This window comes from Bombus bifarius, unplaced genomic scaffold (genome assembly GCF_011952205.1).
Source record: "Bombus bifarius isolate JDL3187 unplaced genomic scaffold, Bbif_JDL3187 scf7180000007977, whole genome shotgun sequence".
NCBI classification, from domain to species: domain Eukaryota; kingdom Metazoa; phylum Arthropoda; class Insecta; order Hymenoptera; family Apidae; genus Bombus; species Bombus bifarius.
The window spans coordinates 1,300,932-1,328,715 of record NW_022884362.1 but is presented as its reverse complement, the minus strand read 5'-3'; the positions used below and the strand labels follow the sequence as shown (position 1 = coordinate 1,328,715).

The 27,784-nt window shown below is 40.2% G+C and overlaps 1 protein-coding gene across 4 annotated transcripts; it reads left to right on the top strand.

Annotated features, from left to right (window-relative positions):
- Nucleotides 1-27,632, top strand: LOC117204149 (RNA-binding protein fusilli). Of its 4 annotated transcripts, XM_033441290.1 has the most exons (12): nucleotides 364-510; nucleotides 9,199-9,393; nucleotides 9,592-9,820; nucleotides 11,954-12,043; nucleotides 14,023-14,077; nucleotides 14,156-14,266; nucleotides 14,716-14,986; nucleotides 15,058-15,273; nucleotides 15,350-15,577; nucleotides 15,667-15,868; nucleotides 24,629-24,831; nucleotides 24,935-27,632. In XM_033441290.1, the coding sequence occupies exons 1-12, from the start codon at nucleotides 364-366 to the stop codon at nucleotides 25,115-25,117; spliced, it is 2,130 nt and encodes a 709-aa protein (XP_033297181.1). In that variant the 3' UTR covers nucleotides 25,118-27,632. The 4 variants fall into 4 exon arrangements, with proteins under 4 accessions (XP_033297180.1, XP_033297182.1, XP_033297184.1 ...); XM_033441291.1 differs by lacking the exons at nucleotides 24,629-24,831; nucleotides 24,935-27,632 and adding an exon at nucleotides 22,860-23,450 and having other exon boundaries at nucleotides 6-510; XM_033441293.1 differs by lacking the exons at nucleotides 24,629-24,831; nucleotides 24,935-27,632 and adding an exon at nucleotides 18,658-18,936 and having other exon boundaries at nucleotides 8-510.
- Nucleotides 27,633-27,784: the final 152 nt, after the last annotated feature.

The window sequence follows — 27,784 nt, the reverse complement described above, 5'->3', positions numbered from 1 at the left end:
ATCGTCCTACGGACCGGGGATTACGGTCGTCGATCCTTAACCTCAAAAATAAATAAGACAACGATGTCGTTGAAAAAGGATAGCAAGAGTAGTCTGTGTTGAAGAACGTGATCGAGCTTTAAAGTGGAACGGTGAAGGTTTTACTGACAGGTGGAGGACAGCCGCGGAGGATAATAACACGAGTATTAAGCGTGGAGTTAGTTTTTCGGCCTCGTCCAGGACACGGTTACGTGTCGTACGTTCCGTGGCCGCACGGTGAAGTGTGCTACTTCGATAGGTAACAGGGTTCAGGTGTACGTTGACCCAGAAGTGAGTAGTGTTCGGGACGGATAGCGACGGCAACGAAAGGTAGACCCTGGCACGATGCAGACGCAGGCCGCTACGAGGGGACCGACTCACTTGGTCGCCCTTTATGTGGCGACGGCGGGTCTCCAGGGTAATGCTCTCGGCTCCGACGAGGAAGAGATCACGCTGTTGGTTTACGTGCTCATCGACGTGCAACAGAACAGGGTACGTTTCTACGCCGATGGTTTAAGCAAAATTTAAGAGAAAGACGAACGAAAGATCGTCGAAGCAACGATAAGGTAAATTTAAATTACGCTCGTTCGTCCATTTGTCAATCGTCAAAGTCGTTTGAAAACAGACGGTTTATTATATATATATATATATATATATATATATATATATAGCAATATATATATATATAAGAATATATAGTTCATAGAATATGTATATTCTTGCGAACTTTGCTCGGCGTTCGAATGGAATTCTAGCAACAACTTTCTAGATACGTATTTCAATTTGCGTCGGTCGAATTACTCGCTACCGTTTGGAGGAAAAATCAGAGATACGTACGCGGTAGGAAGAAAGAAAATCGTTGATTACGCCAACTGTTTGCCAACTAACGCGCTAAAATTGCCTTTTGATAAAGTTCAGCCGTACGTACTGCTAAAAATGATTCACGGATTCCCGTCGTTTGCGTTCGTTGCATGCGCTTTTTACGACCATCCAAGTGACATATGCATCGATCTATGTTACGTACGTACGCGAGTCTTCGAACGATCTTTACGTTGATCACGGAAAATGATTCACATACGCTTTAATAATAATACGCTGGAAAGGTGTTCTTTCACAGCAGACAATCGTCGTTCGAGTTTCCTCGTCGGACACGATGTTTTTCCTTCGTATTTCTTCGTTCGATTCGAACCGATCGCTGTTCAACGGGCGATCGTGTACCTTTAACCGATCGTTTCGTCGAAGTCGCGACACGGGAAACGATTCGACGTATCGTTCGACTTTCACGAACGTTTCCTCACCGTTGTCGATCTTGGTGCGCGTTGCACTGGCACCGCGCCGTGCCGCCGTGCCGCCGTATCGCCGTGCCTCTGCATGTCTCCGGCTGCCATTGTTTCTCGAATTATCCGGTGGAGGCGGAGCGTCGCGCCCTCGAAAGGTCGTCCATTAGCTCCAGCTTTGCCATCGAGATTATCTGGCGCCATGGACTCCGTCTCTCGTTAATTCTGCCATATTACGATACCGACGCTCTTCCTCTTTCGACTTTCTTCCTAATCGATCCTAATTCTTACAATTTTCTACTTTTCGACGTTACATAGAGTACGCGTTTCCAGTTATCGCCGATGCTTTCGTTCCGATCGTGCAGAGTTTACGATGCGTCAACGACGCGTCCAAGTTAAAACGGAAGACCTTCGACCGGCGCGATCTTTTGTAAATATACCCGAAGAAATAGCTTCGAAGTATCTCTACAGCTGGTTGTTGGGGTCGTGCAATAAATCGAGATAGCGTAAGCCTGGTAGTCTGAGTAAGCGCGTTGTATCAGCGACTTTCGATGTACGGATACTGTCAAAAACGACATCGACGTCTTTGTTCGTCATCGTCGAACTTCGTCGACCGACGCTTCCATCAACGGCTTTGCGTTGATATTCAAAGTTAAACGACGTTCGAATCGTTTCCGTTTCAACATCCTTCTCGGACCTCGAGAAACTTCCCTCCGGCCAGTCGTTGCCGATTTTTTACCTGTCGCATGCCCATAATCCCTACGACTATAAACATCCGAAGCTTGCTACGAGATCGCTGAAAGAGAGACCGGAGGAAACTGCCGCTTGTTTACTCGCTCGTATACTCGTATATTTTACACGTTTCGTCTAATAGCTCGTTCCAATACTCGGACGACGACGACGAGTCGAGTCGCAAGCCGAATTTATCAAAGTCGAATTTTCCCGTGGCGCGAAATCGAGAAATCGGGAAGCATCCGGCGCGGCAACAGGTGTGCCTAGTTTTCTTTATTCTTTGTTGTAAACCGCCTTGCACGAGTGCGCCCGAGTTCCAGCTGGACGATCGTTTCCTTTTTCCCCCTCGAGTCACATACCTGACTATCTCCGATCGAGCTCCATCGAGGACAATGGCCGCCGCCGGTCAGCTCCTCTCGCTTCGCCAGAACCTGGTGCGAATCCGACAACCGATAGGTACATACCCGTGTTCGTATACCTATTCCCGTTGTCGTCGTCGTTTGTCGTTCGTCGTTCGTCGTTGCGACCGTTTCATCGTCCGAATCGTCCCGCCTGCCAGATTTTTCTCCCGAGCGCCGTTCGCGCGACGAGCGACAGGCTCTCGGGTTGATCGATGTAAATAGAAGTCGACATTTGTTATACCGATATTTACAGTGGATTCCGCGTGCCCGGAAATGTAATCGAAATCACGACTATTGGTAGCAACTGGTGGCGGATTGGACAAGCCGCGCGTATCGGCGAAACCTTTCGTAAACTCGAAGACGCGGTATTTAGCCGGATTTTATTGATTTTACGAGTTTAATGACTCTTTAGTACTGCGTATATATCTCTGTGTAATCGCGATAGTAATTAAAAATACAGTTTATACGTAAGAATCGCGTTAAATTGACCTCAATTTTCTAGCGAACGACAGTCTCGGCTTCTCCGTAATCGGACGATCGACGCGTTTTAGAAATATGAAACGTTAGAGTATGCACGTACCTATTCGACGAACTAAGGAAGTCGATGCCAGGTACGAAGGAAGGTTCGATTAAAAGTCTCTTACTACAGGTAGATCGGTAGGTTAACGCCGTAGGTTGGCCGCGGCTCGCATTTTCCTTGCTGCCTAGAACGCTGTATGTCAATAAATTATTTCCATGGAACGCCTATCTTTGACATCGCAAAGCATTACGATAATTTTATCGTTTGAGTCGATATTTTGTACGTAACGTACTATTGACAAATTTTTATCAATAAAAATAAAGCTTATCTGTTTGTATCTTATCGTACGGCGCTATAAGTTGGTAAGACAAAATTCGAGCCGCGGCAAGCTCGTTGATCTAGGACTAATTCGTATTAACGTAGCATCTTCGTTGCGTAAATCGACTGGTTTTCGGAGAAAGTGTATCGAAAGATTCGTGTAGGATAGGGAAAGCCCGTCGAACGAAAGTTTCCAGTCACTCGGTTGGCTCCGAAACGGAGAATCGTGGAAACTCGCCTTCTTGCTTCGATGGAAGCAACAAAGTTCGCTACGTGTTAGATATACGGTCTCTCGGATATTCAGAAGTCGGTTGAACGCCTCGATAAATATTACATACGCCCCCCTGTCTCGAGTTTTTTTTATCGTCGCGTTACAAAACGCAGGTTGTGCCTCTCGCTTTCCGCTCGCGCATTAAGAATGCGGTAACCTCTCTGTACGCGGCCGCTTATTTCGCCAAAGATTCGCGAAACGTCGCTTCGCCGCTGCCGTGTGAAAAGAGAGGACGTTGACTTAGGCCTGGAAATCAAGATTGCGCTCCGTAGTCTCGAATCGCGAAAAGAATAGGCATCGTGTGGTTTTACTCGAGCGAACGAAAACACGACGCGGGACCGGGGCTGCGTCTTTAACGCGCGTAATGTCTGTAATCGGAGGCAATCGAACGACGCGCTGCCGCTTTAAAAGTTAACTTCAAAGTACGAAATAGATTGATAGAAAGTACGAAATTACGTACTCGCGATGCTAAACGAACGAAAGAAATATTTAGCGAACCCGATGAAATTCTTTCCAACCGTTTGTATCTTTTAGATTAGAATTCTATCCGATACGAACGCTACGACGAACGCATCACGGTAATTAATATCCCAATAAGAGTCAACGTTCTCGCTTTTTCGTTTCCTTTTTAAGCGTTTTATATATTCCTCGTAATCGAACTGAAAACTAAAAGTTGGAAATTGGCGAACCTGGTTCTTGTACCTGGCGTTGGAAGATTCAAGATCTCTTGGAAAAGCTTTCGTTTCCACTATTGTTCTATCCGATTCTAATTTGATCGCATCGTAATTCGTTGGAAGAACGCTTGCGTAACTCGGCTGTCGTGATTCGTTTCCGGTGCTCGAAGTCGATCATTCGAGTCGAACTGTAACGAGCGGCATTAATTTATAGGCTTGACCCTTTGCCGTTTGTTTCCTTCTGCGTTATTCCCTATGGTTCCTCCCGAAATACCTATGCTCCGGTATTAATTCATCGCGCGTGACGTTTCGTCGACCCTACCTTTATAGATACAATGAAAATTCGACGTTATGTAAAACACTTTGAACTTTGGTTGGCGCTATGACGAAATTCGACTACGTTCGTGGCTACGTTGGTAAATCTTGACGCGAATCTTCCTATGTAGCTACATAGAAACTTGGAGATAACGTGCCTATTCACGGAAGTCGGGAAAATATTTGAACAAACAATTATCCATTATATCGAGTCCCGATATACGTACTTTATAGAATCAGCTTTAACGCTAATTTATTCCGCGTACGGATCTTGCAAGAAGTTTACAGTAAACTGTATCTCGCGTCAAAGTATCAAACTGAAGCGACGATAATCGTGTCTCGCTACATCGCCGATAGACTTTCGAAAAAGTTCCGCGTAGTTGGCACGAAATATTTGCAAAAGTTTTCTATGACGAATGTTCGGCGGAATGTTCGAAATGTGTAAATACAATGGTAAGTCGTTGTACGTCGTACGAAGTCGACGCATGAATTTTCATTACGTTCGCCGGTTTTGCAAACGCTCGATATTTACTCGGCCGTGCATACGTTCGGAACAGCTATTCCATTATTCCGTTCTTCCTCTATTTTCTTCGGTTTCCTGGACTTTAGATATTACGCGCGCAGCCTATTATTCGCATCCGACCGCCCCATTCCGGTCCACCATTCCGAAACCACCTTTTTCTCTTCCCTCCATAGTTTCTCCCTCTTTGTGTCGACGTGGTCGCGTCGCAGTCTCACAAATACCGCTAAGACGTAATATATTCTGTGGGAAAAAAGATTCGAGGAGAGCTTAGCGGACGTTGAAATCCCCTGCCCCGCTGTCCCCACTCCACGATGGGATTGAAATAACGATCTCGATTATCCTGCGCGTCTGAAACGTGCACAAAGCCGCTCAACCGATTAACTTTCCAGCGGCTCGTAGTAACGATAAACGTAACTTTCCAAGAGAATTGTTTTACAGACGGAGTGACAACTTTTCTTCTCGAATATTTGTATCTTAATGGGTCACCTTATATTTACCTTCGCCTTTACGATATAGTCGAATATGGTAGTTGAAGCTGTTTTTCGAGATATCGACGCTAGGACTAGCGTGAATTAAAACGTAAAACCTGTATCGAAGGAATGAAAGATATGCGACGAAAGAAACGAAAAAAAAAAAGAAAAAAAAAGAATACATTAACACGGTAGAACATGGTTCAAATTCTTAAAAATACATCGTTAAAAATCCATCAAATTTCTACAGAAAATTACAAACTGATTAGGTATTTTTATACCGCTCTGGTAGTTCCGACGTTAAGCGACATTAACAAATACGATCGACCCTAATTTCCTTCTAACGATGTCCCATTAACATTTTTTAATCGAATTAGTACAGTACGATTATTTAAGGTCGATTCCATCGCGCTCCATCGTACGTGTACGACGTACGAGAATTTCTTTTCTTACGAAGGAATTTGTTGCTCTCGTACTGTTTTCGTCGTCCTCGACGAGGGCAAGTCAGTTCCTCTGTAAGCAACGCAAATCGCGACTTTTGACCGCCTGCCCCGTTCCTACCCCGGTAAATATCGTTCCTCGACTGCGCTCGTTCTATTTGCAATTTATGAGTTCGCCTCGAATCGCATTTTACGCTTCACGTTTATGCCCTTGTTGCTTCGCGCGCGACAGACGTTCCGACTTGTCACACCTTAAATACCAGCCACCGTGTATACATATTGTCACTTTTGTTCTTTTTTAATCTAAAATTTTCTTATTTTCTTTTCCCTATCCGCGACTATCCACGTATACGCGTATATCTACGCGTTTAGAAGAAATCGTAGTGCGAACAAAGTTCTAATAGAAAAGCAACGCGAATCGCGTTACATCGCTGCCGAATTCGTTGTTCTCTTAAATATCTACTTCGACTCGTAGGGCGCTGAGAAATTCGATCAGGACCGAAGACGGACGTTCAAAAGCGTGAAATCCTTTAAAACAAAAATCTCTGCAATAAAATTCTTCATCGGCGTATTGGGTCAAGAACGTTTGGGTCGAGAACAGGTCTCGAAAAATCCACCTTCTCAGCCCACACCTTGCCAAGGTGATAGCTTACCTTGAAACACTCGAACGGAACAGTCTCTTCGTCCGTCCTTCGAGGACAATTTCTAATCTTAAAATATCATCGTTCCTTTCTTAATCTCCGTTCGAAAACTTGAATCTCATTATCAGAGTCCGTATACGATCAGTGGTACACAGATCTCTGCATTTATATCGCATACACGATACGTGCCAAATAGGGGGAACAACGTTTCTACATATGCCGTATTTATAAAATATGAATATTTACACTGTTCGTACATGTAGATATAGTCTGTATTACGTATACAAAATTTCTGCTACGGCGTCGTTACATTATTGAGATAATGAATTCCTGAAAATAAGAACCTATCGCACGAGCGTGGAAGAAAAGAATTCAATTTAGAAATAATTTACGAGTAGGTCGTCGAACAAAATGCCTGAAGAGGTCCCGTTTTGATTTTCAAAAGACTTTCGAAAGATTTATCCGGGACAGGTAACTACGACGATTTTACTCTGAATTTGCTGTGAAACGTTTTTCTAGGATTAGGAGTTTCAACCAAAGATACACAAAACGCAACGCGAACGTCCTTCTATCTTCTAAAAATACGCTAAACCTTTCACGTTGGCTATTTTGCACGTTTAACAAACATCGACTTATTAACATGGCAGAGAATCTTCGAGTTTTATAGGAAAATTTGCGATCGCCTCGAGTGTGACATTTTTAATCTTCGTACCAGTGACTACGTAAGACTATATAATTAATAGCTAATAATTAACATTTATGTAAATATGTATGATACTGGTTTGCTTACGTATAGTTTACGTTGCTAGTTACGCGACGAAGCTTTATCGACGGAGATAATCCGGGACGATGGCTCGCTCGACATCAAACTACCTTGATCCGTTAACCCTGCCTCGAACAACCTGCCTATTAAGTTTCTTGCTGTTTGTGACGTCTTCGAACATGCATTTAGCTATGGACTTCGATAAACGCACCCCGAGGTTGCGCGTTTTGCGATATATTTTACGTTGAACGTCTCCGTACGAAAGCACACTGTAGTTGAAAATCTAATAAAAAGATGTATTTCTCAACGATAGCAATGTTCGAGCATAAAGCGGCGAGGAACTTCAAGAGTCAACGATGTCTCGATCCGTGATGAAATTACAAGTATAACTGAAAATTCGTAATCGGAAACTTTTAACGAAAATGTTTTCCATAGCGTTCTTCGGTGTTTCGTTGTTGAGATTTTCGTGTGTTCTTATTTATTAAAGAGCGACGATTTACGTAATCCTTTCTTTACGCAATGTTTTCGTTTAACGCTCCCCGGCGCGTCTTGTATAGCTAATTAACGATCGTCTCTCGAAACTAGACACGATGAAGTTTTTCGTGTTTTTTTTTTTTTTTTAGAATTGAGAAATCCGATTCGGCGTTCGCATTGTTCAGTCCGTTTCGATGAAAATGTTTTCATTTCCAACTGGTCGTTACTTTCTATTCGTATTCGAAACGCGGTAAAAGCTTGAAGGCGTAACGATTTGCCGAATAGAATGCTGAAATCGGTTGTTTACGATACGTTATTATTATTCCTTTTTCTTTTTTTCCAATGCTTATTTCCAAGTCTTTACCGTCCTTCGCGTGATACGAGTAATTACTCTAAATTCCTAGTCATAATTAACGATTTATTGTACAATTACCAAGACGCGTAGTATGCCATTTTTAAACTCATTTAGATAATCCTATGCTACGTTACGAGACATAGCGAGGCTTTTATATAAGCGGTCGAAAGCGAATAGTAATGTCTTATTTAAAAATCGTTATCAATCTTTCTACTCCGTCGTTAGAAATAAATCCAAGCATCCGAATGATCGATCAACTGCACCCAAAACTATCCAATTACACATTACATACCGATAAAATAACGATATAGATAATATACAATTAACTTATCGAACGTATAATAAAGATATCTACGACCATTAAGCTATTCCTTAGAGAAAGTTTTTCGTACAGCATCGGGATAATATTTTCTACATGACTATTTGGCGAACATTCGAGTCCGATATAATCGTTGTGTCTCGATATGAAGGTGATTTAGGGTTCAGGTCCATGCTTATATAAACAAGGGCGAAAAGAGCGATGCAGTTTGTTATTGGTACTACGATTTCTCATGGCCACGTCACAACACGCGAATTAACAAAATACTCATTGCTTGTAAAAATGGAAATATCAGGTAAACGCTGACAATAAATCTTTGTTGCTCGTTTTATCGGTATACCCCTGTGTATATGCAACCGTGTAGATCGTAGTTCGTGCTTGGCGCGTTGTATAGTCACTGGCGCGTGTGTCATATATACTGTTAACGCATTGAGATTATTGGCCTCGGTATATCGGTATAATACATTCTACCTATTTTCGATCGAACGACACAACATATACACTAAACGTTTTTCATTTAGACACGTTATTGAAACATTAACGTATCGCCGAATCTTGCGTGAAATATTTTAGTGAATCATTATTTACATCTTTTTTATTTGACCAAAATTTGTCACGAGAAACGTTTCAGTGGAAATGCTACGCGTTTAATTATTTGTGAATACATTATTTGTGAATTTTTTACAGGTAATGGGAAGGCAACAGTATATTGTACGACCGATGGTAATGGACGAAAGTTGTACTCCTGGAACCGGTAGCGACAATCCGGCGATTGCCGGAAGTAGTGGAGTCATCAGCGAAGTAGCGTTAGCACACGCTCCGGCGTTATCCGAAAGAAATCTTCGAGAGCACGGAATTCCTCTGGAACAAGCTATCGAGAAGGTGATTATGTATATCTTTTATCGAGAAAGTTTGAAAATGTTTCCAGATCGTTGAAATATATACATATATGAACGCGATATGCGCAGATCCATTTGTATCTATAGCCTGATAAACGATAAAGAGAATATGGAAGAATATACAAGTACAATTCAAATTCGTACGAGATATTAAAAAGAAAATATTCATTTTTAATAAAAGTTTGAAGCATGGTGGTCCGCCATGTCGTGCGTGACGTCCGGTTCCGCACCACGTTTCGTCGTAGACGGCCAGGCGCCGATGAGACAATGCTTACATCCAGAGGCCTGCAACAAAGACATCAACCTGCCAGAACATTATACCCTCTTTCACGATCTTCGGAAGGAATTCGTTGCTTGCTACTCTACCCATGGAGAGCTCTCGACATTTGGAATACAAGAGATGATGGAATGTATCCTTTCCCAAGTTTTATTAAAAACAAAGTTATTCGATTTTTACGTCGTCTTCTACATTCGTCCGCATAATCATTTATCTTGGTGCAGCGTACCCCGCGACAGATGTACGGTCATAGGATCAAATTACTTCCTCTTGAGGAGTCACGGCACGAAAATATTTCGATGAATTTTAGGCGTGTGAAACTTTCTACACTTAAAAAGAGAAAAAAATAAAAATAAAAAAAGCAGGAAAATAATAAAGAAGCGTATTAAGAGTTACATGCCGCGAATACGTCGGTAGAATTGCGTAGCGAATTTTTAATACACGGTTGGTCGTCCCATGCGAAGCATTCGTTGTTCAAAGTTGGAAAGTTTAGTTTTCGATACAGTACGACTGCCTTAAGGCGACGACTATGGTCGAAACGAGAATTCCAAGGCGTGCGGCCGTTAGGCGGCGCGACAGAACTCGAATCCAACATATTCGACGAACCTGACGACGAACTAGCCGCTGCGTTGCTTGGCGTAAAGTCAGTCTATAAGCGAGTGGAGGGTGTACATATCGTGCTAATCGCGCTCCTACCAGTCCACCATATATTCGAATATAACAAAATATAAGTCACTTCCTCGAATGTGTTTAATCATCACGAAGCAGACTTTTGAATAATGTGCGAAAGTGTGTAATTATTTACTGTCTCGGTCTTCGTGTATCAGACAAACAAGAGCATTTCTGATCTCATAATTTTCCGAAATACAAATTGCAATCTAAGCCCGAGGTATGTTTTCCTTATTCTTAGCATGTATACGCGTTGAAAGATCTATTCGTGGATCTGTATGATTTCATTTCGTTGCACGTTTTTATTCGATGAGAGATTTATTTTGAAATTGTTAATTGTTTGTTAATTGTAATATTATTACATAATAATTTATGTCCCTTCTTTTTTAACACACGTGGATATTAGTAATAGCAGACATTTATTATGCATGTACTCGTATGTAGTATATATAACACATTTATCTTTCTTTGTTTCTTTGAGATTAAAGTAAAAAGTCTGCCTTTACATATGGTTATATGTATATTGATACATATTGGTTTAATCGCTTCTTTATTTCATGTTCTTTTTCGTTCGTGTGAAAGCTGTAGAAATCGTATATATATCCATAAGTGAGATTTAATCCAAAAAGGGAAATAATCCTCGTAATGCAGATGGCTACCTGTCGTGAATCTAATAAATTCCGAATACTAAGCGCGAGTCGAGACTACGGTATTATCGTATGTATGGCGAGTCTGTCGTTAATAAAACAAAACCACCTGTGGCTGACGGGGATACGATATAGACAAATATCGATCGATCCCAGTGTCGTGTCGCTATCGATCGACAATTTTGATTTGCATTATCCGTATCAATCGGCGATTTCTTAAAACATTTCAATTAGAAATAAGTATGAAATTATATGACTCGGAAATATCGTGGCGCTGGTTATTCTAACCCTTTATTTACACGGTCTTCCATCCTCGTGAAAATCTTCGAACTTTATAAACAAGAATTAAATAATTTCTCCTCGTATCGCAGAGGATTTTATTAAATTATTACGATTAGTTAGACACCCTGTGTTTGTTTTCGATGTTTTCAAATATGAGATGAAGACAGATGAAATCAAAATCAAGTATTGCCAATATCAGTCGAATAACTTAAGAAAGTGCCACCGAGTAATCAAGGCAGTCTTATCACGCGCAGAACACGGTTTAAAGGTCATGCTTGCGAAGATATTGGTAACAGCCCGGCGACGACCAACTGAGATATGTGAATAATTATGCGCGTAACAACTTTGTTCGATTTCTCGTCATTTTCAGCTGCTCGCATCCTCCTCGCGTGAATCTGAAAATTTCTGTTTCTCCCAGAAACCTATGACACTTATCGGTATATGATATTTTCGTGATATTTTTGTCTAATCTATATCATTTCAATCAGGTAGATTAGAAATAACAATCGTATCACGAGTTAATTTACAATTTTCATAGCAACTCGATATCTCGATACATGTCGGACGTTTACGTAAAGGCGATTATTGCAATCTACGTTTCGCGTTATCGGTACATGAATTATTGTTATGTTAAAGCTGAAAATTTATCCTTGACTGGCGAATATCAGATTTTGGCCTACCGTTAGATACTGAGAACGAGTTCTATGTGCATGAAATACAAGATATGATCTGTGTAATACAGAGGATGATAAAAGATGGTAAGTCGTCGACTAAGGAATCTTTGTGAATTTTTCGAGTTCAAGTGCAACATGCAACTCGCAATAAGAAAAAAGATAAGAACAAAATATCTAATTTATTTATTTTCACCGCTGATAATATGAGTTTTTTTCTTTTATTTTTCTTCTAATTAACGAACCAATCTGACGAAGAAAAAAAAGTAGCTTTTAATTATTTCTCAACAAAGATTAAGGTTCACGTGCGATACGTCATATCTTTCATGAACTATACAGACAAGTGAAGAACATACTTATACCTCGTATTATTTACACGCATAGAAAATGTAGTTTGGTGCCTAGTTACGATCATATGAATTTTTCATCAATCTTGAAAGAAAAATATATATGTGCATTGTAGATAATTACAATTTTGGAGATTAGTGCAATTCTGTTTTTAAGTTACTTTTCAGTGGCACGTGGCTATATCAGAAATCTCTCCCTTTTTATCCATAATAAACAAGGCCACGAAATTATTCAAGGTGATATTTTTTTGAAGAAGTTGCGAGTTCCTTCTATGATATGTCATATCGTATGCAAAAAAATATTTTGCGTGTCTCGACCTTAAGAAAAGCTCGGCTATTTTCAACCGATTAATGTAATTGTACATAACATAACGAAATGTTGAATGGCATGCAACCATGATATACGAATCGATACGACTTTGAAATTCTATATTTTTTCACTGCTAACTGAAGTTACCTTATGAACTGCACGTTTTTCTGTATTACAGAATATTTATAGCTTAATACGAAATTATAAAGCGTATCGAAAAACAAACGTATTTAATAACTTTTATAAACAGTCCACACTGTATAAGTGAAATGAAAGCTGTATGAAAGTTGCATTTTTTGTATATTCATACTGTAAATATGGCGGTCACTGCATAATATTATTCGAAATCGTTTCGTTTCAAATTTTACTTACATAGCTTCGGTTGCGTTGTACGCAAACGAAGAAATGCCAGTAAGAGCAAACGTGAAACGGACAGAAAGAGAGAATAAAAAGATAGCACGAACCGGGCGACAGAGTAGCGTATACGTTCAAATCCATACATTTGGACCCTTATGTGTGTTCACGGTTTACGAGTGCGCGGGTCAAGCTGTGTAATGCTATAAGCAGTGACGGTCATAATATACTCCTTATCACAATGGTGCTCAACTCAAACTGACTTTAATTTTCAATCTTGTAAGTACATGTCACGTGCCACTGTGACAAGTGCGTGCGTGTGTAATAAGCAACGGCTGCCTATTAGTTGTTTCAAGGCACGATCGCACGCATTTATTTCGCAAATGTTTGACGCTTGTTGTACCTTTCGTGGAATTCTGTATTGTGTCATCCGTAAACATCGGATCGCGAAGAAAATTTTCTTTCTCTCTTCGTTGTATTGTACTTCCGGTTTGAAGAAATATTTTATGGAGGGGTACGAATTACGATGGAAGAAAAGTTTCGATTCATGAGATATGAAAAGACTTCGAAAGACTGCTGACACGTTGCACCGAGTAGGCAAATCGAAAATGAGCATTTTGCTCAAGCTTGAGAAATCGGAGACAAACTTGTCGGTGTAGGATTACAAAGAAAACGCAGATGGTAGGCAGTTGGTGACACCGGAACGATAGTTACATTTTTCGCGGGAGAATTCATTTTTCCGGTTTTAATCATACATGCCCAATAAAAACTTCTCTTACGCATATTAAAATTTATCGATGATCTACTTTTTAAGTCAAACGAATATATTGGATAAATTTTAACGAATTTAAATCCTCGTATGTCGAATGTTATAATCGTATTTTGGATCAATGCGAATCATGGTTATAATCGATGCATAAGCGTCATTGATTTCTAAGGTTAATCATTGTTTTATTCCTTTTTTGTTGTTTGCAGTGTTATCAAAATGCCTTCGATCATTCACTTCAATGTATATGTGCATTTTCATGGTTTTCATTATATTACTTTTATTACAGGTCACGTCTTCCAAAATCCTGAAACAGTCAATATCGTTTTAGAACCTGGTATATGGTGAGTTATCTTTGATACGTACCTTTTTCTTCTCATCAGTGAAATGTATGTTACTGATCTTACGATGCCCTTCCGTAGCTCAAAAGATGAAGAAGTTGACAATGGCTGTGTAGTAAGAGCTAGAGGTCTTCCTTGGCAATCATCGGACCAGGACATAGCAAAATTTTTTCGTGGCCTAAATGTTGCCAAGTAAGTGAAATTTATGAATAATTGACTTAAGGTCGAAGATCTTGATAAAGTACATTGTAATAACTGTCATGGTATTTGTACACAAGCCACTTGGATCCATATAACAAAGGTAAAGATTTATATTCAATATGTAAATGCGAATATGGATGACTATGTGAGTTTTCAAATGCTAGTGTTTACTTTCTAAAAAGTAGCGTAAGCAACAGTTCAATATATTCTTTTGTTATTCATTTTTCTCATACGCAATGATAAATACTATTTCAGGTCATGAATATATAATATATAAATATATGCCAATGATTCTCAAAGTTGCAATCATAATCTATATAATTTGTATGTTTATTCTGTTCTAAGCATATTCTGACTATAACTCTTGTCGTTTCGTTCATAATTTCCTACAAAGCTGTAAACGGTACGTTGGCTTTTATTATAAAAATATCGTCTTACAGGGGTGGTGTAGCTCTGTGTTTAAGTCCTATGGGAAGACGTAACGGAGAAGCATTAGTACGATTTGTTAACAAAGAACATAGAGACATGGCGTTAAAAAGACACAAACACCATATGGGTGGAAGGTACATAGAAGTATACAAGGCATCTGGAGAGGATTTTGTTGGCGTCGCTGGAGGAACTAGCGGGGAAGCTCATGCATTTTTATCTAGAGGAGCTCAAGTTATCGTTAGAATGAGAGGCTTGCCTTATGATTGTGTCGCTAAACAAGTGGTACGTACAAAGAGTTAATCGCATGGTCTATCGTTTATTTCTGTTCTCATTTTATGCGTTACTTTTCACAGTTGGACTTCTTTTTGTCAGGGCAAAAGCCCTGTCACGTATTGGATGGAGAAGATGGAGTTTTATTCGTGAAGAAGCCGGATGGTAGGGCAACTGGAGACGCGTTTGTTCTTTTTGCTAAGGAAGAAGACGCAGTGAAGGCCTTAAGTAAACACAGAGATTGCATTGGTAGCCGGTATATAGAACTTTTTCGAAGTACGATTGCAGAGGTGCAACAGGTAAATAGAAATCACGCGGGCAGAAAAATAAGGAAAAGAGGTAAACACATGTGAATATCTATTCGGTGACTTACAGGTTTTGAATAGAGCGATTGATCCGAAACAGATCGTACTTCCAACGCCGCCTATTCCACAACTTCCTCCCATACTTCCACAACATATTATCACCTCTGGCACGCGTAAAGATTGCGTTAGATTACGCGGTCTTCCATACGAAGCTCTTGTCGAACACATCCTCGAGTTCATGGGCGAACATTCTAAGAATATTGTCTACCAGGGTGTTCATATGGTTTACAATGCTCAAGTACGTACACGCGTTCCTCCTTCTGTGTCGTAACTACGTTCGTTTGTTTGGAAATCAGTAACCGATGTACATTCTGTTTGTTCGTTCAGGGTCAGCCATCCGGCGAAGCGTTTATTCAAATGGACAGCGAAAGTTCGGCATATGCGTGCGCGTCGCAGCGACATCATCGGTATATGATATACGGCAAGAAACAGCGATACATCGAAGTATTCCAGTGCAGTGGGGATGACATGAATCTGGTATTGACAGGTGCAGTAACTCCAGCGTCAACCAAGGCTCTGCTATCACCCGGTACGTTGACCACACAAACTCCTGCAACTTTGACACATCCGCCTCCGCCGACGCCGGTACCGGTACCGGTACCGACGGCGCAACCCCCCCTCTGGGACATTCACGCGTTAGTACAGGCTCAAGCCCAAGCTCAAGCAGCTCAGGCTCAAGCGCAAGCTCAAGCAGCTCAGGCTCAAGCGCAGGCAATCCGAAATCAAGACTTTTGGCTAATGGCTCTAGCCTCGAATCCACCACCTACCTCCACCACTCCTGCTTCCCCAACTTCGTCAGCTACGACTAAGACGCTCGCTCTACCGGGACCGAATCCGCAGCATCAGATTCCTGCCTATGCAATGGCACCTCCCGCAGCAGCCGCCGCCGCCGCGGCTGCTGCGGCGCTTCACGCTCAACAACCCGCGCCGGCGCCCTTCTTACTTTTTAACGTACCCTCTCGAATCCCTATTTTACGTGCACCGGCACCGCATGGTCTCCTGACACCTATCGTTCAGGCTGCGCCCATTAATCCGGCCGCTATAATGGGACTGAAGAGAACTTGGGAAACCGCTTTCCCACCCGATACATCAAGCACAGTCGCGAAACGTGCCACGTGGCACACACCAGCGACCGCATTTCACGCGCAAGCTCCAGCCGCGGCACCGGGCTTGCCTTATCCTGCTCAATTTTATCCTCAGATTTGATAGGTTAAGCCGCTAGTATCGATGATAATCGTTCCGAACACAGCGGACGAACGATGTGTCTTCTTCTTAATGCATCTCTCTTGTATGTACTTTTCTACATTGTAGGTTGAGTTTGGACAAGAATCGATCGGCCAATATGGACCAATAATTATTCGTTCCTTCGTACGTTTCTCGTAGTCGTTGCAACGAGAGGTTGTGATTTTGAGACATTTATTTGCCGCGCGAGTGACGGGCAAATTTATTCCAGTTGCATCGTTGCTGCGTGAAAGAGTGTCGTACGATCACTACGATGGACGACTTGTTCTTCTACGAATATATACGATACGATGCTATTGTGTCCAAGGCAACTATTTACAGACGACATTCCGCATGATATTCTGTGCAAACCCTTTTTTCATATTATCGTGTTATTTTAGAGTCAGTTATTTTAGAGATCGTTTGCCCTCGAACTAAAGATATATACATATATATTCCTTTAACTAAAGATATATATATATATATATAAAAATATATATATATTATTAATATAAATAATTAATTAAAAATATATATATATATTAAATATATATATATATATATATTTAGTCATTATATACATACACATGTATATATCTATATATATATATGATCGTTTCAGAGATGGTTTTTTTTGATACTTAATTGAGCAGCAGTACTTAGAGTGTTTTTCTTTATGTCATTTCCTTACACAACGTATGAGTTTTTCGATGGTCGCGTTACATGGGCCAGAATATATATCGTCAGGAAGTGACTATGTATCTTTCTCTTTCTCTTTGTTATACGTGTTCTTGTACTTTATAGGAGTTGTTCTTTCAATTTGTCGTATATGACATGTGCTTAGTAAAGTGCCTTAAAACGTGAATCATGAATTATGAACTGTTCGCCTTAAGACGTAATTTCATTTCTTTCGTAGATTTTGGAATTTATACGCGCATGTAAATATATACAGATAATAGATTTATATAGATATATATATATATATATATATTAACAGAAATTGAAATATAAACGCAGACATATACATATATATAAATATATATATAAGAATGATTTATATATTTTGCTAGAAATATTTTTATTAGGGATATAAGTAAATGGACATTCCATCCAATGTTATCGGTTTTTAAGCTCTAATTCACGGAGAGTAGCTTCTTCTTTACGCGGCATCTACTTTACGCACGTCCATGTCTAGGATAAAAATTCTTTTCATTTTCTTTCTAAGCAAGAGCCTGAAGTTACATTGCAGTTTCACATCAAAACCATATTATTTCGATTGCAATTGCAATGCGCGCGAGCTTCCTGAGCCAGTCGATTCGACGTGACCGATAAGAAAAGTCCCACGACGAGATTCACAAATCCATTTCTAGCCCTCGCCACATTCCTAAGAGAACTTGCTTTTCTCTGTGCCGCGTAGAGGACACTTCGAGCTCGAAACAGGAAAACCAATCGAGGCAATATGCTCAGTCACGTTGCGCTTTTACGCGAACGTTTCGCGGTGGTGCAAATACGTTCGTCGATTGGATTAGTTGTGTAAACATTACGAGAGTTTGGTGAATGGTACATAAAGCACGAAGAAGAAAAGAACGTATATTAGAAGAGAACGGTAGCGTTATTGGCATCGTAAGTATTCCCTCTTGATCGTAGAAATTCTATTCGTTCTCCTTTGAAGGCTGAACGTTTCCTTCGGTTTGCTTCTCATAGCCTGATTTCCAAATAAAATACGAAATTTATATCTGAGAACCAAACATAGATCGAGCGAAACGTTGCACAAGACTCGTCATCTTATGTCATAAGAACGATAATGGGGCCAAAGGGAATGCTAAACCAATGTCCAAATACTATTCTGCATGATAATTTAATCCTGATTAAAATAGACGAACGTTTCTCACTTAAAAAAAAAAAAAAAGAAAAAAGAAAAGAAAAATAAATAAAAACATAAGATAAAATAAAAGAAATTAGTAAGAAGAGGAAAGTATAAATCTTCGTGCTATATTATATATTACCTAGGAGTCGTAGCTAGTGATGTTTTTAACTTGGTGTCGGCGGTGTATACCTTCTTCTCGATGCTCTTCTAATATTTTTGTGATACCGTAGAATTGGTGGAACGATCGAAGGAAAAGGCGTGTCGAGGGGCCTGACATCGAGCGTACGTGGAAAGCTCGTATCCCGTAGAAATAAACGACGATCGATATTTTTACTGCCATTACGAAACAGCTTTTTTTTCCAGAATAGTCCACGTGATCGCGAAGCTCGCCGTAGCCTTTCGTCCTTCGCTATTACTCTTTATTATGGTTTTTCTGTATGCTCGATCTCGGTGTTACCGCGGAGCAACGTGAAGTGCTGTCCAATGATTACACAGATTTTTTCTTGCCACGTTTCTCTATACGTTTTCTCCTTCTCTCTCTTTTTTTTTTTTTTGTTTATTTTTTTACATGCACTCATATATACATATACGGATAATGTAGAGCGTGAATTAACGATTCTACGAACCATGGAAACGGCACGAGACGCACACGATGATCGTTCTTATTGCTCCAAAGTATAAAGTCCACGGGCATAGAAATGACTGGTTTGCATGTCGTGGTTTTGTGGAGGGACGTGCATACAAGTACCTGTAATATCCTTCTTCGTTACCTATCGTTTACGACGAGACGACAGACTTACGTAACGGGTCGAGTTACTTTTTTCTGTTTTTTTTTCCCCCTAATGCGTAATTACGTTCATTATATATTAGTCGGTTTTTTCTCTTCCCCTTCCAAAACTTTGCCTCCCTCTCCGACCCTTTCCATAATTGTCGCATTCCTTTCCATATCATAACGCACATAGACCATCTGATAATACGTCTTGTAACGGTTCTCCACCACCCTGCTCCCCACCTCGTACGTATATTTACACGTAATCCTATAATTCTCGCACAACGCCTCCCTCTGTTTGACAGGATACGGTAGCGTATTACATAGAACTGAGTAGTACCTTTGGTATACACCTAGTCTTGTTTTGTTGTTACAATTGCAGTGCAAAGTGTGTACGACATTCGATGAATACTTTGCAAGCTGGTTCGCACGCGTGTAAGCGAATAGAGATCGTTTGTCCGTGGAATAAAGACATCGTCAAGTATCGATATAGTGGCTGAAACTGCAAAGAGACGAACATGTACTTTGGTACTCGGGTCGTGCACATTTTACATTCCAATCTTACCGATGTAACTCGAGAATCGGGATATAGTCTGCCGATATTATTTATGTCGGGCTTCCTGAGTCTGCTTTTATATAGCATTAATAGACATCTTAGAGATTTGAACGGAGTGACGCGAAACGGACCAATTTGATTTTACTCTCACAGTCGTTTCTGTGGATCTAAGGATATACAGATGCGGTAATGTATAGATCAGGGGAATGATATTTGATTTGGGGAGAAGGGAGTCGGCCGTGTCTAAATTTCATTGGTCGATTTGATCGTAAGAATGATTAATGATAGATCGATACAGAGATATTCAAATTCGTACTAAAAAGAGGCGAAGATTGTTTATAAATTCCATCGGTTAGAATTTTCCGGAGTATTTATTATTTCAAATAGTAAATGCATTGCAGTCGTTGTTGTGGGACAAGAATTACGACCTGTATTAATTGATAATATCTTCGAGAAGACCAGAGATTTGCGCATATTCTAAAGAGCCTCACGATTTACGTCCCTTAGATCCATAGTCGTTTCCTCGACTTCTTACATTTACGTAGTCTCCATTTCGCGTCGCTACTGTGGAGGCGCATCTTGGTGTGTTTTTAAAACGCGAATAACGAAGAAATGTATCCGTCGGGTGTGTCGAGAAGTTTCCAAGCTTCCTTACGGTATTGGTACGATGTTTCGTTAACCGGGCAAAATTCGAAACTACCATTGGCCACTAATAGGAATTGAATTCGTACAGACGTACGTAAGAATTTCTCGACACGCTCGACGCTCGCAGAGATTCCTCTACTAGGTATACGTACCGAATAGTTACGACTGTCGATAACTGCGGCTGTATCGGTGTACGAGAGATGCGCCTTCTCGTAAGAAGGACACATGCGTGCATCGAATGGACAATGTTATGCGTTAACAGGCCAGAAGCGGCTAGGAGGATTGCTATTCAAAGTTATGCCAATCAGAGACAGAATCTTCGAAGGGTCGAGTCCAACAGCGACAACGCCACTTCCAACCATATCAAATAAAACTAAGTTTCATCCTTTCATCAGCCTGTTAACCGGAGGACCCGTGTCAGCTCGTTACTTCGATATCGTAATTTCCATGTTCCTTGCCGCGTTTAGCGCGTTGTCTCGTTTCTGTTTGAATTAAATTGTACCATGTCTATATTCGAAAGAACTGAAATTAATTAGTTTTTCTTAACGTTTAAGTCCGTAGTTCTAGAAGTTTCCGGTTAGAGGATGATCCGGTTAACGACTTGATTTTAATCGATCGTCATTCGTTATGTACGTATCGACGCAAGAGCAATCCATTTCCTACGTGTCAGAGAACCGCTCGATTCTATTACTGCATAATGTCGTCCGACTGTGTATTACCTGCCATTGGCTTTCGCTGGGCACTCACACGAGCCGTATTATACACGTTATCCGCGGGGTACCAAAGGGGAGAGCAAGATTAGTGGGAGAGCGTGAGAGGGAACGAAAGGAGAAGGGATAAAGAACGAGCGTGAAAAGAAAACGTAGCATTTTTTATTTTAGATTATTGTTATTATTAATATTATTAATATTATTATTATTATTACTACTACTATTACTATTATTATTATCATCATCATTATCATTATTATCATCACCATCATCCTCATTATTATTACTATCATTATCATTATTATTGTCATTACTATTACTATTATTATTATTATTATTATTATTATTATTATTATTATTATTAGTATTAGTATTATTATTATTATTATTAGTATTAGTATTATTATCATCATCATTATCATTATTAATTTACTATTATTATCGTTCCAAGTACTAACTCCAAAGCTCGTCACCATCAAAGGTCGTGGCATAATAATATCTTCTTCTCTTTCTCATTATGCGTTGAATGTGTTGTCTCTGGCATTTTGTGATCCGCTAACTTGGTGACTGACAGTGTGTCGTCCTCCCCACCTCTTTGCAAGTTTACATTTTTGACTAATCGTCGTGAATAGTTATTATCATTGTCAGTACGTCACTATCGTCGCTATTATTCGGAGGCTGAGACTAAAACAGTATAATAAGCGGCACGTTCATTGTTAATTATTCATTTAGACTTTCTTACGGGCTATTCAGGTGAAACATGGATCAGACTCTCGTTCCACTCTAAATCTTTTTTCTCCCTTTTCTTCTACGACGAATCCTAGTTAATCAATCAACGTTCTTCCTGTACAAAGTTCGATTTCGAACGAGATGAAATTTAATTAAATTCGATCTAGAAGGTGACCGACCGGATTCCGAAAGATTGGAAATCGAAAGACTTGCGAAAAGGACGAGAGTCTCCGGAGTTATCACCGAGAAATAGACCACTCTAATCATACCTTACGAATTTTCACGGCTAATCGTGATTGTCCTGGCGAAAGTTAATTAATAATTACGACGCGGTACCAGCTTCGCGCGTGTTGTTCGCGATGTAACAAAAAACGGGACGAGTTCATCACTGTACGACGCTTCTTCTCTTTTTTTTTTTTCTCAAGCCCCACCCGAATTACGAAAGAACGTTTTTTTTCCCGATTGCGTTTTATCTTATATTGGGATATAGGACACGCATAGACACATATAGAAACCAACAAGAAATACACACGAAATGCAACAGGCACACGTATACGTTAGAAAACATACACATAAAACACAAACAGACAGGATTTTATACCAATCTTTTTTTTTTAACCCTTGTATACACACTTTTTTTCTGTATATCAACGATTATATCGATGGTAAATCGATCATGTTTAATAAATGTGCCTTGTGGACATACATATCTTTTTGCTTGCCGGGTTGGTGGACTCTTACCCTGATTATATTACCTCGCCTGGTGGTGGTAATTTTCGTAGACACTGGTGTTTAATCTAGTCGTTACTATTTTTCTTGTTTTATCATTAATAAATAACAGTTAAGAAATTTCCTTCCTACAATGCAAGGATTTAGCGGTATCGCCTAGATCGTAGAGGTCGATACGAAGGAATTATTTGTGGTATAAAATGGTATTTTGAAATCTTCTTGTGGTAATCTGTGAAAATTACGACCACCATTATCCTGTTACGTTCTATACATTTTTTTTCACTGGGCTCGCAGGTATCTTTGGTGTCTACAGATCAAGTTGGAGATTTCTGTGTCGTAATTTTTCCTCTCTCTTTCTCTATCTCTCTCCCCCTCTCTCCTTTTACTTTTTCTTTATTTCCATTGGTTCACGTACAGGTTCTTCCTCTCTTCCTCTGTTGCTCTGTTGCTCCCATTTCCTCTCGCCTTTTTTCTTCGTGTTTTATCTCCCCTGATCGCTGGGTCGATCCATCTTCCGTTCCCCATTTTCAAAGGACGCGAGAGTCACGACCTTCGAAGGGCGATAAGTATTTCCACGTCGACCTTTAACATCGCGTTGAGCAAGCCTGTGATTAGATCTAACATCGTGGCCTAATTTAAGACCTGCTCGCTTTTGGTTAGACACGCGTATTTATATTTTCTTTGAGTTTTTAAATTTCGTTCGTTCTCCTTCTGTTTTATCTAATTTTAACGTGATCCGTTCCGATTCTCCTTGACTTTCGTTCACACCGAGCAACTTCCTTGCTCTATGTTCCTTATATATTCCTTCTGTATTCCTCGATTCCCCGATCTTGTCTCTTTCTTTTTTCTGCAAATGCCTCGATGCGATACGAATCCACACAGATCTAAAAAAAAAAGAAAGAGAAAAAAAAAGAAAAAATACAGATTCGATCGATCGAATATTAAAGAAAGCTCGAGAGACGAGAAAAGTTGAGAAACGTTAAATAAAATTGAATTGGAACGATATTTTGTTATCTGAAAGGAGGGTCGCACGCAAAAAGGCTTCTACTATATTGGGGAAGAGAGGGAGAGAGGAAGGAAGAGAGAGAGAGAGGGGGAGAGGGAGAGGGAGAGAGGGAGAGAGAGAGAGAGATAGAGAGAATGAGAAAGGGAGAGTGAATTTTGGTGATTTGGCAGAGGGGCGAAATCGCAAGTTGGTGCTACATATATATAAAACATACGTATATATCGTGTTACAATGGTGCAGTGTCGATTGCTGTTTGGTAGCGGGATCTACAAATACTAACTTCTGTGCTTCCAGGTAGGCCAAGTCCAAATCATTATTCCTTTGGATGATGTGCTTTTGTACGATCCGAGCGAATACACGAAGTAAAAATTCTACGGAAGAGAATCAAATGAGAAATAATGTTTCTTATAGGAAAAGTTTCGCACGGACCGTAGAAAATCGTCAAGTTAATCGTGAAATCGTGCAGGTTGCGGGGACGCGTGAATAGAAAAGCAGATATGAAAGACTACAAGCTTGGAATCATAAAATTAGCGAAACAAATAATCAGTATATTCTGCACGATGTCATCGACCACAGATCGCGGTGTGGTTAATAGTTGGGCACTCTTCTTACGTTTGTATATACATAGAATCTATGGGTGTTACATCGAATTTTCTTATTTTTTAAAATTTTTATCGGAAAAGTTATTCGCTGATTAATCCACGAAGCAAGTTGTCGCGATCAAAGTATTGTACGTGCTTGCGGCCGTAATATTTCAGGCTCGTATTGTTAATTAACCGAACGAAGTAGTCCGAAACAAAGCAATTACATAAGAGGGTTCTTTTAACTTTCTTTTTTCTTACGTAGTTACGTTTTCTACGATCTCAAAGTTTCTCTTTCACGCAAAGCAGAGGAATTTTCAGATCGTTAATGTAAATCTCATTCATAGCACCGTTCAAAAATGTGATTTCCTGTTTACGCGTTATCCAACTTTTGAACGGTGGTGCAGTTGACATAACGTTATTTGCCGGATAAGCTTGATCCAACGTTGATTGTCTTCCTTTTGTTTTCGATATAGGAGGCACGATGTTGCCACCACCACCAGTCGCGATATTTCCGCCTGCTGCTGCAATGCTACCGCGTGGACCACCGCAGTTTGCAGCACCTTATCCGCCTCCAATTTTCTATTGGCCCTATCCTTCACCGCCTGTCAGTCCAACCAATTATTATAATCCAGCGAATGTCGGTGGGATCGCGGCGATTCCTCAACAGGCAGCTTTGGTAAGTATTCTCAGCAATTTTGAAGAGAGAAAGCTTCTTCGATATATCGTTGTTAATCGTTCGTTTTATATAATTACGACAATTGCGAAAATTGCATTTCCAGTTAACTCCGGCGGAATGTCTGCAATTAGCACCAGGAGCAACTGTGCCTGCTGCGACCACACCAACCGCAGAACCGACGCGTATCGACGCTTTCCTCCCTCGAATGGATTTGGAAAAGCGTGTACCTGTTCCAGCACCTCCCCAAGCAGAATGCAATCCATTCATCGAAGTATTCATGGTGTGATGATGATTGCCCGATCAAGATTCATGCGATTCTCAGCAGGATTGAGTGAATCTTTTAGCCTCGCACGATAGTAACTGAACGGTTACGTTTATTTGCTGCTTGTAAAAGAAGGCAACGTATCGTCGTACACCTGTACGTACGACAAGAAGAATCCTTGTCTTAAAACAGCTTCGAGGAAATTCGCGATACGAAGTCTCGAAAGGTATCCAACGTGACTGGATTCGCATCTTTTTCTTATCTTCGAAAGAAGCTCCCCCCATCTTCCACCCCGTAAATCTAACGTGTCGCAGGGTGGCACGTTCCTTTCTAGTCTAGAGACAGATGCAAGTCGTCGTAGCATAACGCAGTGACGTCGTTTCTTTCTCGTCGTTTGTTTCAGTTCCTCTGGAACAGGACGCGCACGGCACATTTTCTATTCTCCTCATCCCCCCGTGTTCCCCCTCTGGGCTTCTGTTCTGTCACCCCATCTTCACGTCTGTTTCTTTTTTCTCGCTTTATTCCATTCGCCGCTCTGTGATTAAGCATCAGGACGCTAGATGCATACGTTCCCGGGAGCGACGAACCGCGATCAGCTAGCATCGTCTGGTCGTGTCACTAATATACCGTGGCGTTCCAGAATAATTCACGTTTCGATCATTTTAAGTAGGCTCGCTGGGAATCAATGACCGCAACCGTATGGCTGATATTCGGAATTTGAGCAACGAATTGAACGCATGACGCGTTAGCATTCAATTCGTACGAAGATTGGCTCGCATTGGCACATTGTGGTTCCGAGTATCCGGCTATAGTATAACATTACGATCGAACGTGTTAACTACGATAATCTCTACTCTGATTAATATAGCGAAAAAAGACGAAAAAGGAGAAGTAAAATCACCGGCGTGATATAGCGCTTTTATTTTTAGAGTTTTACTTAATTTAATATAAAGTTTTTAAATATGAAATTTATATATAATATATACCCTATATCGCGAATTTATCCGAACGAGATACGTTATCGTCGTTGGTTCGCCGTAAAGTTGTCAAGTTTTATTATTATCGAGTAAGTTATTCGACTCCAAAGTGTCGGTTCATGTTAGCTTCCGGCTCATCGGTTTGCCTGAATCGCTGTAGGAGACTACGATTCGCGCGATAACGACGATCTAACGATACTTTGTCATCGGATCGCGCCACGAATGCTGCAAACATTTCGCGAACCTTTTCCTTTAAGATATCGTCACCACCTCGAGCCAATTTTTACCATCGGTTTCTGCTTGTAATCGATCGTATCTGTTTGTAGTAAAGTACATACGTATAATTACGGTTCTTCTACAGTGACCGCTATATAATACATATGTTATTTAACATACACAAGTTATTTAACATTGGTAAACCAGGTCGAGAATGCTGATACCTGAGATTTTTATCGATCGCTCAATCACGTAATTAGTTTATATAATTTTTAAACGCTATTTTTCCCCAGTAAAGCGATACGTTTCAACATTTTTTCACCCCTTCCTCGTTGCAGTGTATTAGTTTAGAATTAGTTGCAACGTATAGCGGATCTTTCGAATAATTTTCTGCGCAAAAAGAAGTAAGCCTTGACGAGTTTTTTCAAATCTTATTAGAATCGATAGTGCAAATGTCATTGGCTTATATAATTACGCACGAGAGAGGGATGAATTATACATTCTTTGGATAAAAATTGAGTTGAGAACATGTCTCTGCAGTTTTGCAAATGTTCCTCTCTGTTCTTGTTCCTGCAAACTGCGCTCGTGTATAAAGGTGCAATTTTAGATATAAAGAGTGACGTTCGAAAAGCCAGGGTCGTTTTATCGCTAAAAGTTAAGCATCATAAAAAGTCGTCAAATATCTTACGAATAATATAATATATATACATTATATACGAATATATAGATATACATATTTTTCATAAATATTACACTACAGCTAAGTTTGAAACGAGCTTCGATAATAATCGATAATCGACGTGTAGTTGTAGTTGCCAAAAACTTCACCGTACATTCTGACTTAAAGAAACAAGAAATACCAACATATATAACATGAATATCTTTCTTTCAATCGAGTTTATATTTTTGCATCCGTGCGAGTTATAAAAATTGAAAGAACGCAAGATCGAAGACGAGAGAACAGGTTATATATGGATCGATCAATAATATCGAGACCTTTAACTAACATCGCCACCATCGAAACTCTCGATTCAAAGGTACCTGAAGTTGTCTGATCGTACGTACGCGCTAAAACTATTAGCAGAGCTATTAGTGACACGCGGTGTGTTGTATTTCGTTTAGCGATTCGTTTGGTCGCGATGAAAAGTGCAATGAAAAGTGACGAGGTGATTCGAAAATACTAGGGCTGCGAGTTAATATCGCCGGCTCGTAAGAATAAGTGTTTTAGGAATTAAGTTAAACTGTAAGAGATAAAAAAAAAAACAGTGCTCCGATTTAACGAGCACCATGAACAAACCGCATTGTTGATTCTGTTTCTCGTTACCGTAACGTGCTATGTCACACAATATTGGTGCAATAATTTTTCCCTTCTTCTTTGTTTCTTGTTGTGACATACGTTATAGGGACCAAAAACACTAGTTCCCCGTACTGAGAAATATCAGGTAAAGTACTATCATTGTTATTCGTATTAAATTAATTATTTCGAACAATGTACATC

Bases quoted from the DNA above. Each gene is read 5' to 3' on its own strand.
- LOC117204149 (XM_033441289.1), top strand. From the start codon at position 364: ATGCAGACGCAGGCCGCTACGAGGGGACCGACTCACTTGGTCGCCCTT. The intron at 12,044-14,022 runs GTAAGTCGTCGA...CTTTTATTACAG, and splicing joins ACAGAGGATGATAAAAGATG to GTCACGTCTTCCAAAATCCT. The intron at 15,274-15,349 runs GTAAATAGAAAT...GGTGACTTACAG, and splicing joins CGATTGCAGAGGTGCAACAG to GTTTTGAATAGAGCGATTGA.